Source organism: Giraffa tippelskirchi, chromosome 2, assembly GCF_054371585.1.
Source record: "Giraffa tippelskirchi isolate mGirTip1 chromosome 2, T2T-mGirTip1v1.2.pri, whole genome shotgun sequence".
Lineage (NCBI taxonomy): Eukaryota > Metazoa > Chordata > Mammalia > Artiodactyla > Giraffidae > Giraffa > Giraffa tippelskirchi.
The window spans coordinates 26635250-26648220 of NC_137276.1; the positions used below are offsets into that span (position 1 = coordinate 26635250).

Sequence of the window (12971 nt, forward strand, 5' to 3'; positions counted from 1 at the left end):
CCAGCATCCCAGGCTCTGTGTTGATCCTTACTTCCTGTCTTTCTTCTCCACGCCCCCCACCACACACACACACACACACACACTCTCTCTCTCCACCCCCCCAACCCCCCGCTCTCTCCCCATCCTCCTTTTCCAGTTCACTTCCCTCTGGAGTCATTCCGTGCTCCAGAGCTGGAAAGCAGATGTGAGCAGAGTTGGACCCAAGCACACACAGCCGCTCCTGATTCCTTTGCATCTCCCGCCTGGAATCTAATTTTATCCATGTAACACCAAATGAGCACATTGGGGTTTGGAACAGGAGCCCTTAGAACAGTGAGCAGTCCTGACCATCACTCCCAGGAGACCTGGCCCCTCATCTCCACACAGGGTGCTCATGGTGGCCAGCAAGTTCATCATCTTCCTAGATGAAGGGCGCCGGGTTCTGGGCAAGATGCTGCCAACTGCTCATGGTGTTACCCTCTGCTACTCACTTTGCTTTTCTGAGCCTTGGTTGTTGGTATACGTAAAATTAGGCAACTTTGCTAGTCGCTTCCATCCACCCCTGAAACTCTGTGCTTCTGTCTGCCAGCTTTCTGACTTCCATCCATTTATTCACTGATATGTGCCTTCCAAGCCCCAAAATGGGGCCAGACAGACAAGCTTGTACATTCATGTGAGTGAATATAAGAAGCCACCTCCTACCTGAGCTTTCCAGCAAAGCTCAAACATGTTAGAACGTTGAACTTTCACATTCCCTTTTTTCCTACCTAATAAGCCCCCAAGAACCAGGCCCGATCAGGGAGGCAGGCAGTGGGTGGGGGTAGAGGGGTGCTATTGTCAAACATCTGGCATTGAGGAGCCATTCCAGAGAGCCGGATGTCCCAGGGAGCAGGCAGGGACGTTGCACCCCAGACTCTAGGGCACTGGCCAGCAATTGCTGGACCAGGAGGTAAGCTCCCAGTGGGTTTCGGTAGAAGCTCGACACCATGAGGGAAAAAGGGGAAAGCTTATTTTCAGAAGTCAGCAAATCCCCTAAAATTAAGTCGGCCCTGTCATTTGCCTTTTGCTCTTGTTTATGGGTTTGGGGTTTTGTTTTCGTTTTGTTTTGTTTCATTTTGTTTTTGCTTTGCCATACCAAAGGCTTTAATTTTATCCAGTCATGTGCTTTATTTAGGCTTTTCATTTATAGTTTCTGCTTTTGGAGTTCCACTTAGAAAGATTTTCTCAACCCCCAAGATTAAGGAGATATTCACAACTTGCATTTTTAATATTGCTATACGGTTATAAGGCCAGAGTCTCACTGGATTTTCCTGATGGATCATCAGTCGTCCCCAGATCACTCATTGAATAACAAATCCTTGCCTGAGTTCTTTGAGTTGTTCCCTTTAGCGTTAGTCTGTTTGTGGACTTGCTCTGTGAACTTGATCTGTCTGCTCCTCCTGCAGCGGATGCTTTCCCCGTTTGGGCACTCTTTATACACATCTTTCCAGTTGGTCTCACTATGTCTGTCCTGAAAAAATGTTTGCAGCTACTCTATCCCAGCCTCCTGCAGAAGAGAAAAAAAATTGAGCTCCAGGAGAGGATCATGTTCCAAAGTACCATAGACCAGAACTCAGTTTCCTGACTCTCGCCTGTGCTGCCACTTCACCTCTCTGATCATACTTTCCTTTCCAACTGGGCATTTAACTCTGTGTGTGTGTGTTCAGTCACAAAGTTGTGTCCGACTATTTGCAAACCCATGGACTTCCTTCAATCTTTCCCAGCATCAGGATCTTTTCCAGTGAGTTAGCTCTTTGCATCAGATGGCCAAAGTGTTGAAGCTTCACTTTCTCATTTCTTTTTTTTAATATTTATTTTTATTTATGTATTTATTTGACTGCACCAGGTCTCAGTTGCAGCATGCAAACTCTTAGTTATGGCATTGGGATATAGTTCCCTGACCAGGAATTGAACCAGGGCCTCCTGCATTGGGAGTGTGGAGTCTTACCCACTGGACCACCAGGGAAGTCCCCATCTTCTCATTTCTTATCTCTAGAATTGCCCTCTGCTGTCGTGAGGCAGCAGGTCATTGTAAAATCTACCTTTTAGGCAACCCAAAATCTGAAGAATCTTCTCATGTCAAGGTCCCACATTTGCCTGACTTTGGAGACCATGAGGGCCCACACCAAGAGGGATCAGGCAAAGAACTAGGAGACAGAGAGGAGGAAGTGGTGTTCCAGGTGTCTTTCCACTGGACCTTGTTCAGTTCTCTCCAGAGTAGTGGCTTTGCCAAGTGTCTTGCAGGTGCGGTAGAGAAAGCTCAGCCAGGCAAGGCCAGATGGAGCCTGGGGCCTGGCCAGGGCGCCCCCATGATGCCAGGTCCCTCTCCTCCCTGCAGATACCTGGGCAAAGAGGGCTGGGCGCCAGCGTCCTACCTAAAGAAAGCCAAGGACGAGCTGCCAGCACGGAAGAAGAACCTGGCAGGCCCGGTGGAGATCATCGGGAACATCATGGAGATCAGCAACCTGCTGAACAAGAAGGCGTCTGGGGACAAGGAGACCCCCCCGGCTGAAGGCGAGGGCCCGGAGCCCCCCATCACCAAGAAGGAAATCAGCCTGCCCATCCTCTGCAATGCCTCCAACGGCAGCGCACTGGGCATCCCTGAGAGGACTGTCTCCAAGCTGGCCCAGGGCTCCCCAGCCGTGGCCAGGATTGCCCCTCAGAGGGCCCAGATCAGTAAGAGCCTCGCAGACCCCAGGGTCCTCACTGCACCGCTCTTTAGAGAAGGGGCATGATGTATAGGGCAAGCCCAAGGGGGGTGCATGACCCCTAGATTATTCTGCCCTGACCCCAGGCTTGCTGTGCCAGCTTGTCTTGCGCTAATCACATGTGGACAAGTCAGTTCCTTCCAGCTGTGAAATGGGGCCCTCAACACAAGCCTGCTCTGTGAATGAGAGCTGATAGAGCATCGTGCTGAGCCTTACCCCTTCTTCCCTGTTGCCTTCCTCCAGCTACCGGAAATCTGAGACACTTGGAGGGAGTACCTCCCTCCACAAGTTCTTTCAAGCAGTGTTCTTCCGGAATCTCCTCCTTTCATATAGGAGAAACCCAGCTTCTGGCCCCTCCAAATCTCTGGCATCTCTGGGGCTTGGATGCCTGTGGTTGAGGGTTAAACTGTTCTATATTATGAGGCCAGCTTCTGTTTGTGTCCAGCCATTCTTAAAATCTGGAGGAAAGCTGTTTTTCAGTTTAGTTCTGAACTTGTTTAAATTAGTTCTATGCCTGAAACCTTCTGAGCAGTCACTTGGGAAGTGTTTTGGGGGCATTTCCTCTTGCCTGGCACTGTGCTAGCTTCCAAGGATTTGGTAGATAGACATGATCTCTTCTCCTAACTTTGAAAATCTGATCATGCTATCTACCGTTTCCCCTGAAAAAAATGCCCCTGTATCCGTACATTTTGAAATGTGCGCGTCATTTTAGAGGGTTCACGGATTCCCTTGAAACACAGCTAAGGAAGCTTAAAGATCTGACTTCGCGCAGAAGCCCAACTGTGCTGTCTGTAGTGACCGAGAGAACAGGTTCCCCATAAATCCCCATAAATGTGGGACAAAAGCAGGGACTTCCAGGATCAGGAGGTCATGCCCAGAGAAGGCAGGGAAGGCACTGTTGTCTGGCTGGGATTTTTGAAGCCCTGTTTCCTCTTCTAGGCTCCCCGAACCTGAGAACAAGGCCTCCCCCTCGCAGAGAGTCCAGCCTGGTATGTGTGCTCAGTTTGTCTTTCTTGTTCCCTTTCTGGGTGGACTTTCGTAGCCTCCAGTAGTTGACTGTCTCCATGCAGAGCCTGTTGGTCCAGAGCTTTCCCAGGGCCGTGCTAGGGCTTCCAACTCCATGGAGTTGGGGGAAGGGAGGAAAGCCAGGGGATCCCAGCCTTCCTGGGGACTAGCTGGACAGTTTTTAATCGAAAAGACACTGCACTCCAAAGCTAAATAAATCCACCCTGGCCACGGCACTGGCAGACATAAACATTTAGACTGGCTGGCGAGAGTGTCCAGCCAGGGCATTGCCAGAGGCTGGAAATGGGGCTGCTCTCCATGCGAGCCTGGAAGCCTTTCAGCTTTGCCTTCCTTGCTTGGGAGTGCCCGACGGATACAATGGAGGCCAGAGCCTGGGAGAGCAGAGATAGATCCGTGAGTACCCTCAGGGGGATGGTAGCAAATGGCAGGGACTGGTATAGGCTGAAGCTCAAAGAGGCTCGGCACTGCGGGGGTCCATGGAGCCTGTGGGTGGGGTTTCCTGGCACCCAGACTGTCAGGGAGGCCAAAGTGCTCTCAGGGTGCTGGGGCTTGGGGTGAGAGGTGGCAGGCATAGAGCCCTAGAACCAAAAAATGTCATCCGGGGCAGTGGGATGCAGTGGAAAGAGTGGGGCTTTGGGTCTGCCAGGCATGGATTCATGCTCCACTTCTGACACTTAGGAGCAGTGAGCCCCTGGGCAGGTTGCTCACCCTCCATGGGCCTCAGTTTCCTTATTAATAAGAGAGGGGGACCATACCAGTCATCTACTAGGGCTGTTAATGAAGGTGGGATGAGATGGTGTGTGTAGAAGGCTGGTCATCGGCTTTCCACGTCCTCTGTCAGCTCTATGTGCTGTGTGGGGACAAGGCTTCCACAGTCACAAGGCTTCACAGTCAGGGCTTAGCAGCAAGATTTACTGTGATCAGTGACCTCAGCCCCGGGAAAGGGGATAGCAGCAGTCGCTGGAATGGTGGCCCTTCTGTAAACAGGACCTTGAAGATGTGGGCCCTGGAGATGGGACCATGCTGGCCCTGGCCGCCAGCCCCATTGGACCTTCTGTCTTGTTTCCCCCCACCCCCCGCATGACACAACTGGACAACGCATTCTCCCCTTCTCCCCTCTCTCTCAGCCCCACTGATTATTTTCCGGCAGACTTGATTTTGGCAAGAATGGGGTAATTCCTTCCACACCTACCAAAAGCAGGGCCCATGGAGGCAGAGCTGCTCTTTCCAGCGAGGTTTGGCTGACTCCCACCGGGCTGGGGGTCAGGCTGGTCTGGGACCAGGGCCACATATGCACACGCTTACAATGGCAGGGCCAGGCACCAGGGTAGGGAAAGTTGACCGGATCATATCCAATCCCTCAAAACCATCCTCCCTCACCCTTCACTCACTCTGACCTGAGACAGTTCCACTGTGACTGGTAGGAACAGAACGTGCTGAGCCTTGAAGGACGAGACAGGTTAAGAGGAATAGGATGGTGTTTCAGAATGGTGTTCAGCTTTGGCTTGTATTTATAGAGCATTTCCTGTGCCCCTGGCTAGACCAGAAGTTATTTTCATTCTCTTCTGACGGTGTTACTAGTTCCAGTTTACAGATGAGGAAACTGAGGCTCAGAAAGGTCAAGGGCCTTTCTCAGAGTCACACAGCTGATGAACTGCTGACCTGGGTTTGGAGCCCACATGTATCCGTCTGCAAGGCAGGGTCATTTGAGGTCGTCCTCAAAAGCTTCTTCCCCCACACTAGCCTCCCAAATACATGTACCTTTTTTATTTTTTATTTTAACCTCTTTGTATGATCCCAGGACATACTGGAAATGATAAGGAGACGCCAGGTCCTCGTTCATCAGAGTAGAGACCAGCCAAAGCTGAAATGTCCTCTCCACAAGGTCAAGAGGATTGTCCTCCTAGTTCATTCTTGGTTGCCTGGTGCCTTGGACCAGAGTCTGACACCCAGTAGACACAAAACAAACATTTGTAAAACGAATGATTGAGGCTCACAGGTCATGGGCTGTGGCCACATTCTAAATTTCTCTGCATGTCAGGGTTAGGTATCAACATGCCAGCATCTAGGAAGCATTTAGGCTGCTTAGCATGATCACCCCACCCCAGAGCAAATGATTCTGAGCTTGATTCCATGCTTGCCTGACCATTTGACATCATCATGATGACCAACCAAGGGCTCTCTCACCAACCCCACAGTCCCTTACACCCACCGCACACCTCTGTAGCAAGTTGTCACTCCAGTGGACCTTCACCTGAGACTCAAGGATGTGACTTTCATCTCCCGGGGGGCAGTGTGTAGGGCTTTGTTACAATGATTTCTCTGTTTTTTAACATTCACTTTGGGACCTGAAAACTGGATTCCGAAGATATTAGTGGAGATTTACTAGAGGGTCATTTTCTTTTTTTTTTAATTTTTTTTAGTTGGGGGCTAATTACTTTACAATATTGTAGTAGTTTTTGCCATACATTGACATGAATCAGCCATGGGTTTACATGTGTTCCCCTTCCTGAACCCCCCTCCCACCTCCCTCCCCATCCCATCCCTCTAGAGGGTCATTTTCATAGCTCCGACAAGTTGCGAGTGAATCCTGGGTATTCTTAGAGAGCCTGGGCAGGAGAATGTTCTCTTAGGGAGACACCCTGGAGACTCAGGTGATTGATAATCCTCCAGTCAGCTGCTGTCCAGCTGCTGTAAGTGCCACACTCACCTCTGTTACCATTCTGATCAGGTGGGTCTTGCTCACTGAGCCCTTCTCTGCCTCAGGGATTCCAGCTGCCGAAGCCGCCAGAGCCCCCTTCTGTTGAGGTGGAGTACTACACAATTGCTGAATTCCAGTCGTGCATTTCTGATGGGATCAGCTTTCGAGGTGGACAGAAAGCAGAGGTGAGCCTTGGGCCATGAGGCTAAGTGTTATAACTCATGCTGGTCAGACACCTCCCATGTTTCCCATTTATGTCTGGTGGTGAGGGCAGGGGGGGTGGCAGGGGGCAACATTCCTGAGGGGTGGGCAGGAAAGGTGCAGAAACAGGACCCACAAGGCTGAGAATTCACCTAAAGTCTGTGTCACAGCCAGGACTAGAACCCACGGCTCATGTCTCCACCCAGCTCCCCTCACACCAGCATTTCCCAAAGCTCATCACAAGAGCCTGTGACGGAGGTGCCTTGAAACAAAGGGCTTCTGGAGTCGAATGATTTTGGAGGAGAGTGAGTTAAACAAAACCCAGCCAGCTTTGTTATGTTAATTGCAGAACTTCTCAGAACCTAGATATGGGGGTGTCACTGTGTGTGTCTCTAAGAGGGCACTGGAATAGACCAGATCACCTAGCTTCCTCGCCCAGGAGTACCTGGGGGCCAGGGTTCCACAAGACCTACATTAGGAAGTGCTGTTGCTGGGAGAGTGTGGAGCAGGCAGCCGGAGTAAGGTACTGAGGACCTCAGTTCTGACCATGTCCACACCACAGGCACCTCTGAGCTTTGATTTAGGCACTTCTCCCCCAGGCTTTGATGAGTTCTCTCTGCAGATGGGTCATAGGCCCTGTCCTGCTCCCTCCCAGTCCACCTTCTAGCATTTATTCCCCCAGGCTTTGATGAGTTCTCTCTGCAGATGGGTCATAGGCCCTGTCCTGCTCCCTCCCAGTCCACGTTCTAGCATTTATTCCCCCAGGTTTTGATGAGTTCTCTCTACAAATGGGTCACAGGCCCTTTCCTGCTCCCTCCCAGCCCGTCTCCTAGCATTTATGAGACCCCGCTCTGTGGCCAGCACTACACATGGCATTCCAGGGGCCAGAGAAGATCCATGACTCAGTCATTTCTCTTGGGTGGCTCTGTGTAGTAATGGAGTTAAATCCAGTACTTCCTGTAAAACCATCAGAAGAGTAATTGGGCAGTCTCTACCTATTGAGGAGGTGATATCCCCAAAGTGGATGTTTTAAATCACATGCCTGGAACTTAGAACTAAATTTCCAAGACAAATCATCCTCTCAATGGTGCCTATGCTTCCAGAAGAGCCTGCAAAGTTTATAGTGTAAGAGAACTGGCATGCTTAGGATCTACACGAGCAGGCATTTTGAGTGTGGAGTGGGCAGAGTGAGGGATGAAATGTAGGACCCAAGGCAGGGAAGGGTTTGCCGAGAGCTGCCCTCAGGAGGACTCTCTCCTTCCTCCCTTGCCCCTCTTCCCCTAGATCCAGTGCTCTCAAGGCTCCCTCCTCCTCCCTGGGACCCTTCCGCCAGGAGCGTTCCACAGTTCAAAATTACAGTTGTCCCTCGGGATCCATGGAGGGGTTGGTTCCACGACCCAGATCCTGGGATGCTCAATGCCCTTATAGAAAATGAGTGCTGCTGGCCCCTGTGTCCTGGAATGTGGAGCCTGCACACACAGAAAGCCCTCGGTACAGCCGGCAAACACACTCTTGGCCTTCCTCCAGTCTCAAGTAGCAGTTTAGAAACAAGCTTCTTGAGTGAGTTTATACTCACGTGGGAGTGACTGAGAGCCACAGCCTTCCCGTGGGAAACCAACTCAAAGAGATCTCCCCAGTGGTGGGATTTCAGTGGAGTGAAATGACCATGGGCAGTGGGGAAACCAGGGAGATCTGGTCTCAGGCTTTACCTCTGAGTTCCGCTCACCTGCACCCCCCTGTTCTCTTTTGCCCTGAGAGACCCTTTCCAGGGACCCCGAGGGAGGGCCAGCAATGCACGGGTGATCAACGGATGGGAGTGGTAGAGTGGCAATCTTCCGTTCAGATGGGTCCCTGGTGAGTGGGGTTTTGTAGGGACTGAGAACAGGGCATCTTCTAAGCGTAGTAGCTCAGCAGGAAGAGAAGTGAGGGTCTGTGCAGGAGGCCAGCTCCACCAGAGTGTTGACGAAGACTTGGAAGAACAGGGAAGGGGACCTTGGAGAGAGGGAGTCCCCCCACCCTGGAGGTGATAGAGACCTGGGTTTGAATGCCAGTCCATCACTTCCTGCATTGGGTCCTGCCCCACTTAGTCCGTGGTATCAGCTCATCCAGGAAGTGGAGATACTGTTTTCTAGAGCCTAGTGTCAGGTTCCAGCCCAGCACACAGTCGGTCCCCAGCGAGTCCCCCAGCTCACTGGCCTGTCTGCCCCTTCCCCCAGGTCATCGACAAGAACTCGGGTGGCTGGTGGTACGTGCAGATTGGTGAGAAGGAGGGCTGGGCCCCCGCGTCCTACATCGATAAGCGCAAGAAGCCCAACCTGAGCCGCCGCACGAGCACTCTGACGCGGCCCAAGGTGCCCCCACCGGCGCCGCCCAGCAAGCCGAAGGAGGCCGACGAGGGTCCAGTCGGCCCTGGCGAGAGCCAGGACTCCCCTCTGAGGCTCAAGTACGAAGAGCCCGAGTACGACATCCCTGCCTTTGGCTTCGACTCAGAGCCGGAGCTGAGCGAAGAGCCCACGGAGGACGGTGGCTCGGGGGACAGGCGGCCCACCCAGCCCCACAGGCCCTCGCCTGCCTCCTCCCTGCAGCGTGCCCGCTTCAAGGTGGGTGGATCCACAGAGGACGTGGCCCTGGAGGAGGAGACCATCTATGAGAACGAGGGCTTCCGGCCGTGTGTAGAGGACGGCCTGTCAGCCAGACGCTCCTCCAGAGACAGCGACTCCCCAGGGGGCTCCCCGCTCTCCCTTGCCAGGAAAAATTCCCCCAAATCGGACTCCCCCAAATCGTCCTCACTTCTGAAGCTCAAGGCGGAGAAGAACGCCCAGGCGGAGCTGGGGAAGAACCACTCCTCGGCCTCCTTCTCCTCATCCATCACCATCAACACCACCTGCTCCTCCTCCTCCTCCTCCTCTTCCTCCTCATCCTTGTCCAAGAACAGCAGGGACCTGAAGCCCCGTTCTGCCTCGGACGCGGGCATCCGTGGCACTCCCAAGGTCGGGGCAAAGAAGGATGCCAACCCGAAGGTTGGGCTGACCTCCTGTGCCCGCGCCAAGCCGTCGGTTCGGCCCAAGCCGTTCCTGAACCGCGCAGAGTCCCAGAGTCAAGAGAAGATGGACATCAGCACTTTACGGCGCCAGCTGAGGCCCACGGGCCAGCTCCGGGGCGGCCTCAAGGGCTCCAAGAGCGAGGATTCAGAGCTGCCCCCCCAGACGGCCTTCGAGGGTGTCAGCGAGGGGTCCAGGAGAGGCTCTGCCGACCTCATCACCCTCCCTGCTGCCACGCCCCCCTGTCCCACCAAGAAGGGGCGGGAAGGGCAGGCCACCTCCTACACAACGTGCAGTGCCTACCAGAAGGTCCAGGACTCAGAGATCAGCTTCCCCGCGGGCGTGGAGGTACAGGTGCTTGAAAAGCTAGAAAGCGGCTGGTGGTATGTGAGGTTTGGGGAGCTGGAGGGCTGGGCCCCCTCCCACTATCTGGTGCTCGGCGAGAACGAGCCATCCGACCCGCCTGTTAAAGAGACGGACACAGTGGCCACCAAGAGCAAGCAGAACGAGGGCAAGTCGGACAGCCTGGAAAAGATCGAGAAGCGCGTCCAAGCGCTGAACACCGTCAACCAGAGCAAGAGGGCCACGCCGCCCATCCCCTCCAAGCCGCCCGGGGGCTTCGTCAAGACCTCGGGCGCCGGGGCGGTGAAGATGAGGAACGGCGTGCGGCAGGTGGCGGTGAGGCCCCAGTCAGTGTTCGTGTCCCCGCCACCCAAGGACAGCAACCTGTCCTGCGCCCTGAGGAGGAATGAGTCGCTCACGGCCACCGACAGCCTCCGAGGTGTCCGCCGGAACTCCTCCTTCAGTGCTGCCCGCTCAGCAGCCGCAGAGGCCAAGGGCCGCCTGGTTGAACGCGCTGCCAGCCAGGGCTCGGAACCCCCCCTGCTGCCCACTCAGCGCAATGGCATCCCCGTGTCCCCCGTGCGCCCCAAGCCCATTGAGAAGTCCCAGTTCATCCACAACAACCTCAAAGATGTGTACGTCTCGATCGCGGACTATGAGGGGGACGAGGAGACGGCGGGCTTCCAGGAGGGCGTGTCCATGGAGGTCCTGGAGAGGAACCCCAACGGCTGGTGGTACTGTCAGATCCTGGACGGGGTGAAGCCCTTCAAAGGCTGGGTGCCCTCTAACTACCTGGAGAAAAAGAACTAATGGGGGGCGTGGGTCCTTCCAGCCTTACTGTGGGTGAGCAGGAATAAGACAAAAGGGAAAGGGGAAATGGGAGGGGGTGGGGAGGACAACATGAAACCTGCAGAATGTGTGACCTCAAAGACCCCAGCTGGAAGGTGGGGTCTGGTGGGGGCCCACAATGAGCAGGGAAACGGAATGGGCAGGGGTGCCCTGGGCCTGGGATCAGAGGTGAGAAAGCTGAACCTCAAGTGTGCACCTTGGGGACTTTGCTGATGGACTCGGCGCCATTTGGGACAGGTGGTGTGGGAAACCCCAGTCTGTGCCTTGGCTGCCAATCTGAAAAAGATGTGGTCGTGGGGGCCTCACGTGCCCTGCCCCTGCCTAGCCTGGTTTCAGTGGCCGTTAGCTTGGCCTCCGGAATAGCCCTTGTATCATCCTAACCTGTATTTGTGAATTATCCTGGTTTCCTAGGGACCACCACCCGCCACGGGTAGGTGTGGTAGGAAACACCACTGGCCCTGGGGCTTGGAGACATCTCTTGTGAGCTCAGGCTGTCCCTGGGCTGGGCCTCCGTCCGTGTCTGCGGAAGAAAAGGCCGTTGCCCAGGTGCCAGCAAGGATCCCCTTTCTTAGCTGTCACTGCCGCTGGCCTTGGGAAGAGTGCCCACCTGCCCAGGGCACACCGTGGAGGACCACCAGCTCCAGAGCTTACAGAGAGGGCGGGTGGAGCCGTCATTCTCATCAGTCTGCACAGACTTTCTTTTGGGTATTTCTGGGTAGGCAATTCCTTTGCATGTTTTGGGAGAGGTGTATTGCTTTGGGGCTTCTATGTCAGGCCTTGGGTTTTGGTCTTATTTTAGGGGTTGTTTGGGGGCCCAAGGGCAGTCAGCCTCACGGGACGGGATGGGGAGAAGGTGGCGTTTCTGTCATACTCTTGTGGGGAGGTTGGTTGGTTTGTGTTTTGCATTCTTCCTCTCCACAAGCCGAAGTCGCTTCATTTGGTTTCCACTGTGTGGACGGCACCAGCGCTGGCCGGAGGGATTTCAGGTGGGAGAAGCCCCAGCCCTGGACGTGGCGAAACAAAGATGCTGCTCTCTCGGTTCTTGCGCCACCTCAGCAGGGCAGGACCCTCCCCAGGGAGGAGGGTGGCGTTCAGGAGAGGGACAGGCCCAGGCAGGGCCCAAAGCCTCACGTGTAGGCAGTGAAGAAGCAGTGGTCACCCCACCCTGGGCTGAGGGCACCCCACTGGGAAGACACCACCAGCCATCCTGTGGCCTGCAAGCAATGCCCGAGAAGACGAAAATCCCTGGGCCCGGAGCCAACCCGGGCTTCCCCAGGGGCAGCGCCCCTGTGAAGCGAGAAGGGAGAACGTGAAGTCCCTCTGAACTCTGGGTGGTATCTTTCAGTCGACGTTTCCGAGGCCACACTGGCTTCCCTGAGGACTCACTCTTTGCTGGGAGTAGGTTTCCACACGTGCCTTTGATTGTGGACAAATCAGGCTTCACAGCCACTGATTTAGCTGCCAGATCCTGGACCAAGGAGGAAAGGCCCTCCCTCCGCCCCTGCTCCCCACCCAGGCAGTGTATGTTGCTGGAGAAAACAGCACGGGACCTGTGCCTCGTGCCCTCATCCCCCAGCCACCCCCTCTCCCCCTCCCTCATCGTACACTGATGCCTGGCAGCTCTGAGCAAACTGCTCCCGTTCTTTGTTGAAAGGGCCGTGGTGAGATTTTGCTTCCTTTTGTTTGTTTAAAATTAAAATTAGTTATTTTCTTCTGCTGGACAGTATTAAATAGAGCAGGATGTCGAGTTATCTGCTAGATTGCAGTACTAATGGTAGTATTGTAGTGTCTTTATATTAATATTATTTGGACTTATTTGAACAATAATGATAAAGAAGTGGTTCATTATTTTTTAATTAATGCACTTTAATAAGGTGGAATGGAAAGAAACCCAGAGAGCAAAGTGCATTACTTAAAGATGCAGTATATACTTTCCTCATTTTTAAGCAGCACATATTTATTAAAAGAAAAAAAGTAATTTATGATTATTTAAAATAAAATTTAAAAGTAGAGTGACTGTCGGGTTAAAGGACCTTCCACGTAGCTATCTTCCAGGGGGAGGGCTCAAGTGGCTTCACTCCTCAA

At 53.8% G+C, this 12971-nt stretch overlaps 1 protein-coding gene across 28 annotated transcripts in view; it reads left to right on the forward strand.

Annotated features, from left to right (window-relative positions):
• The window catches only part of SH3PXD2A (SH3 and PX domains 2A), a 243862-nt gene extending 231245 nt beyond the window's left edge, over window positions 1-12617 (forward strand). For all 28 annotated transcript variants that reach the window (XM_081543957.1, XM_081543719.1, XM_081543741.1 and 25 more), the window contains 4 exons: window positions 2357-2694; window positions 3666-3715; window positions 6519-6638; window positions 8871-12617. In XM_081543957.1, the coding sequence (XP_081400083.1) occupies window positions 2357-2694; window positions 3666-3715; window positions 6519-6638; window positions 8871-10847 (2485 nt within the window). In that variant the 3' untranslated portion in view covers window positions 10848-12617. The remainder of the gene's footprint in view (window positions 1-2356; window positions 2695-3665; window positions 3716-6518; window positions 6639-8870) is intronic.
• Window positions 12618-12971: the final 354 nt, after the last annotated feature.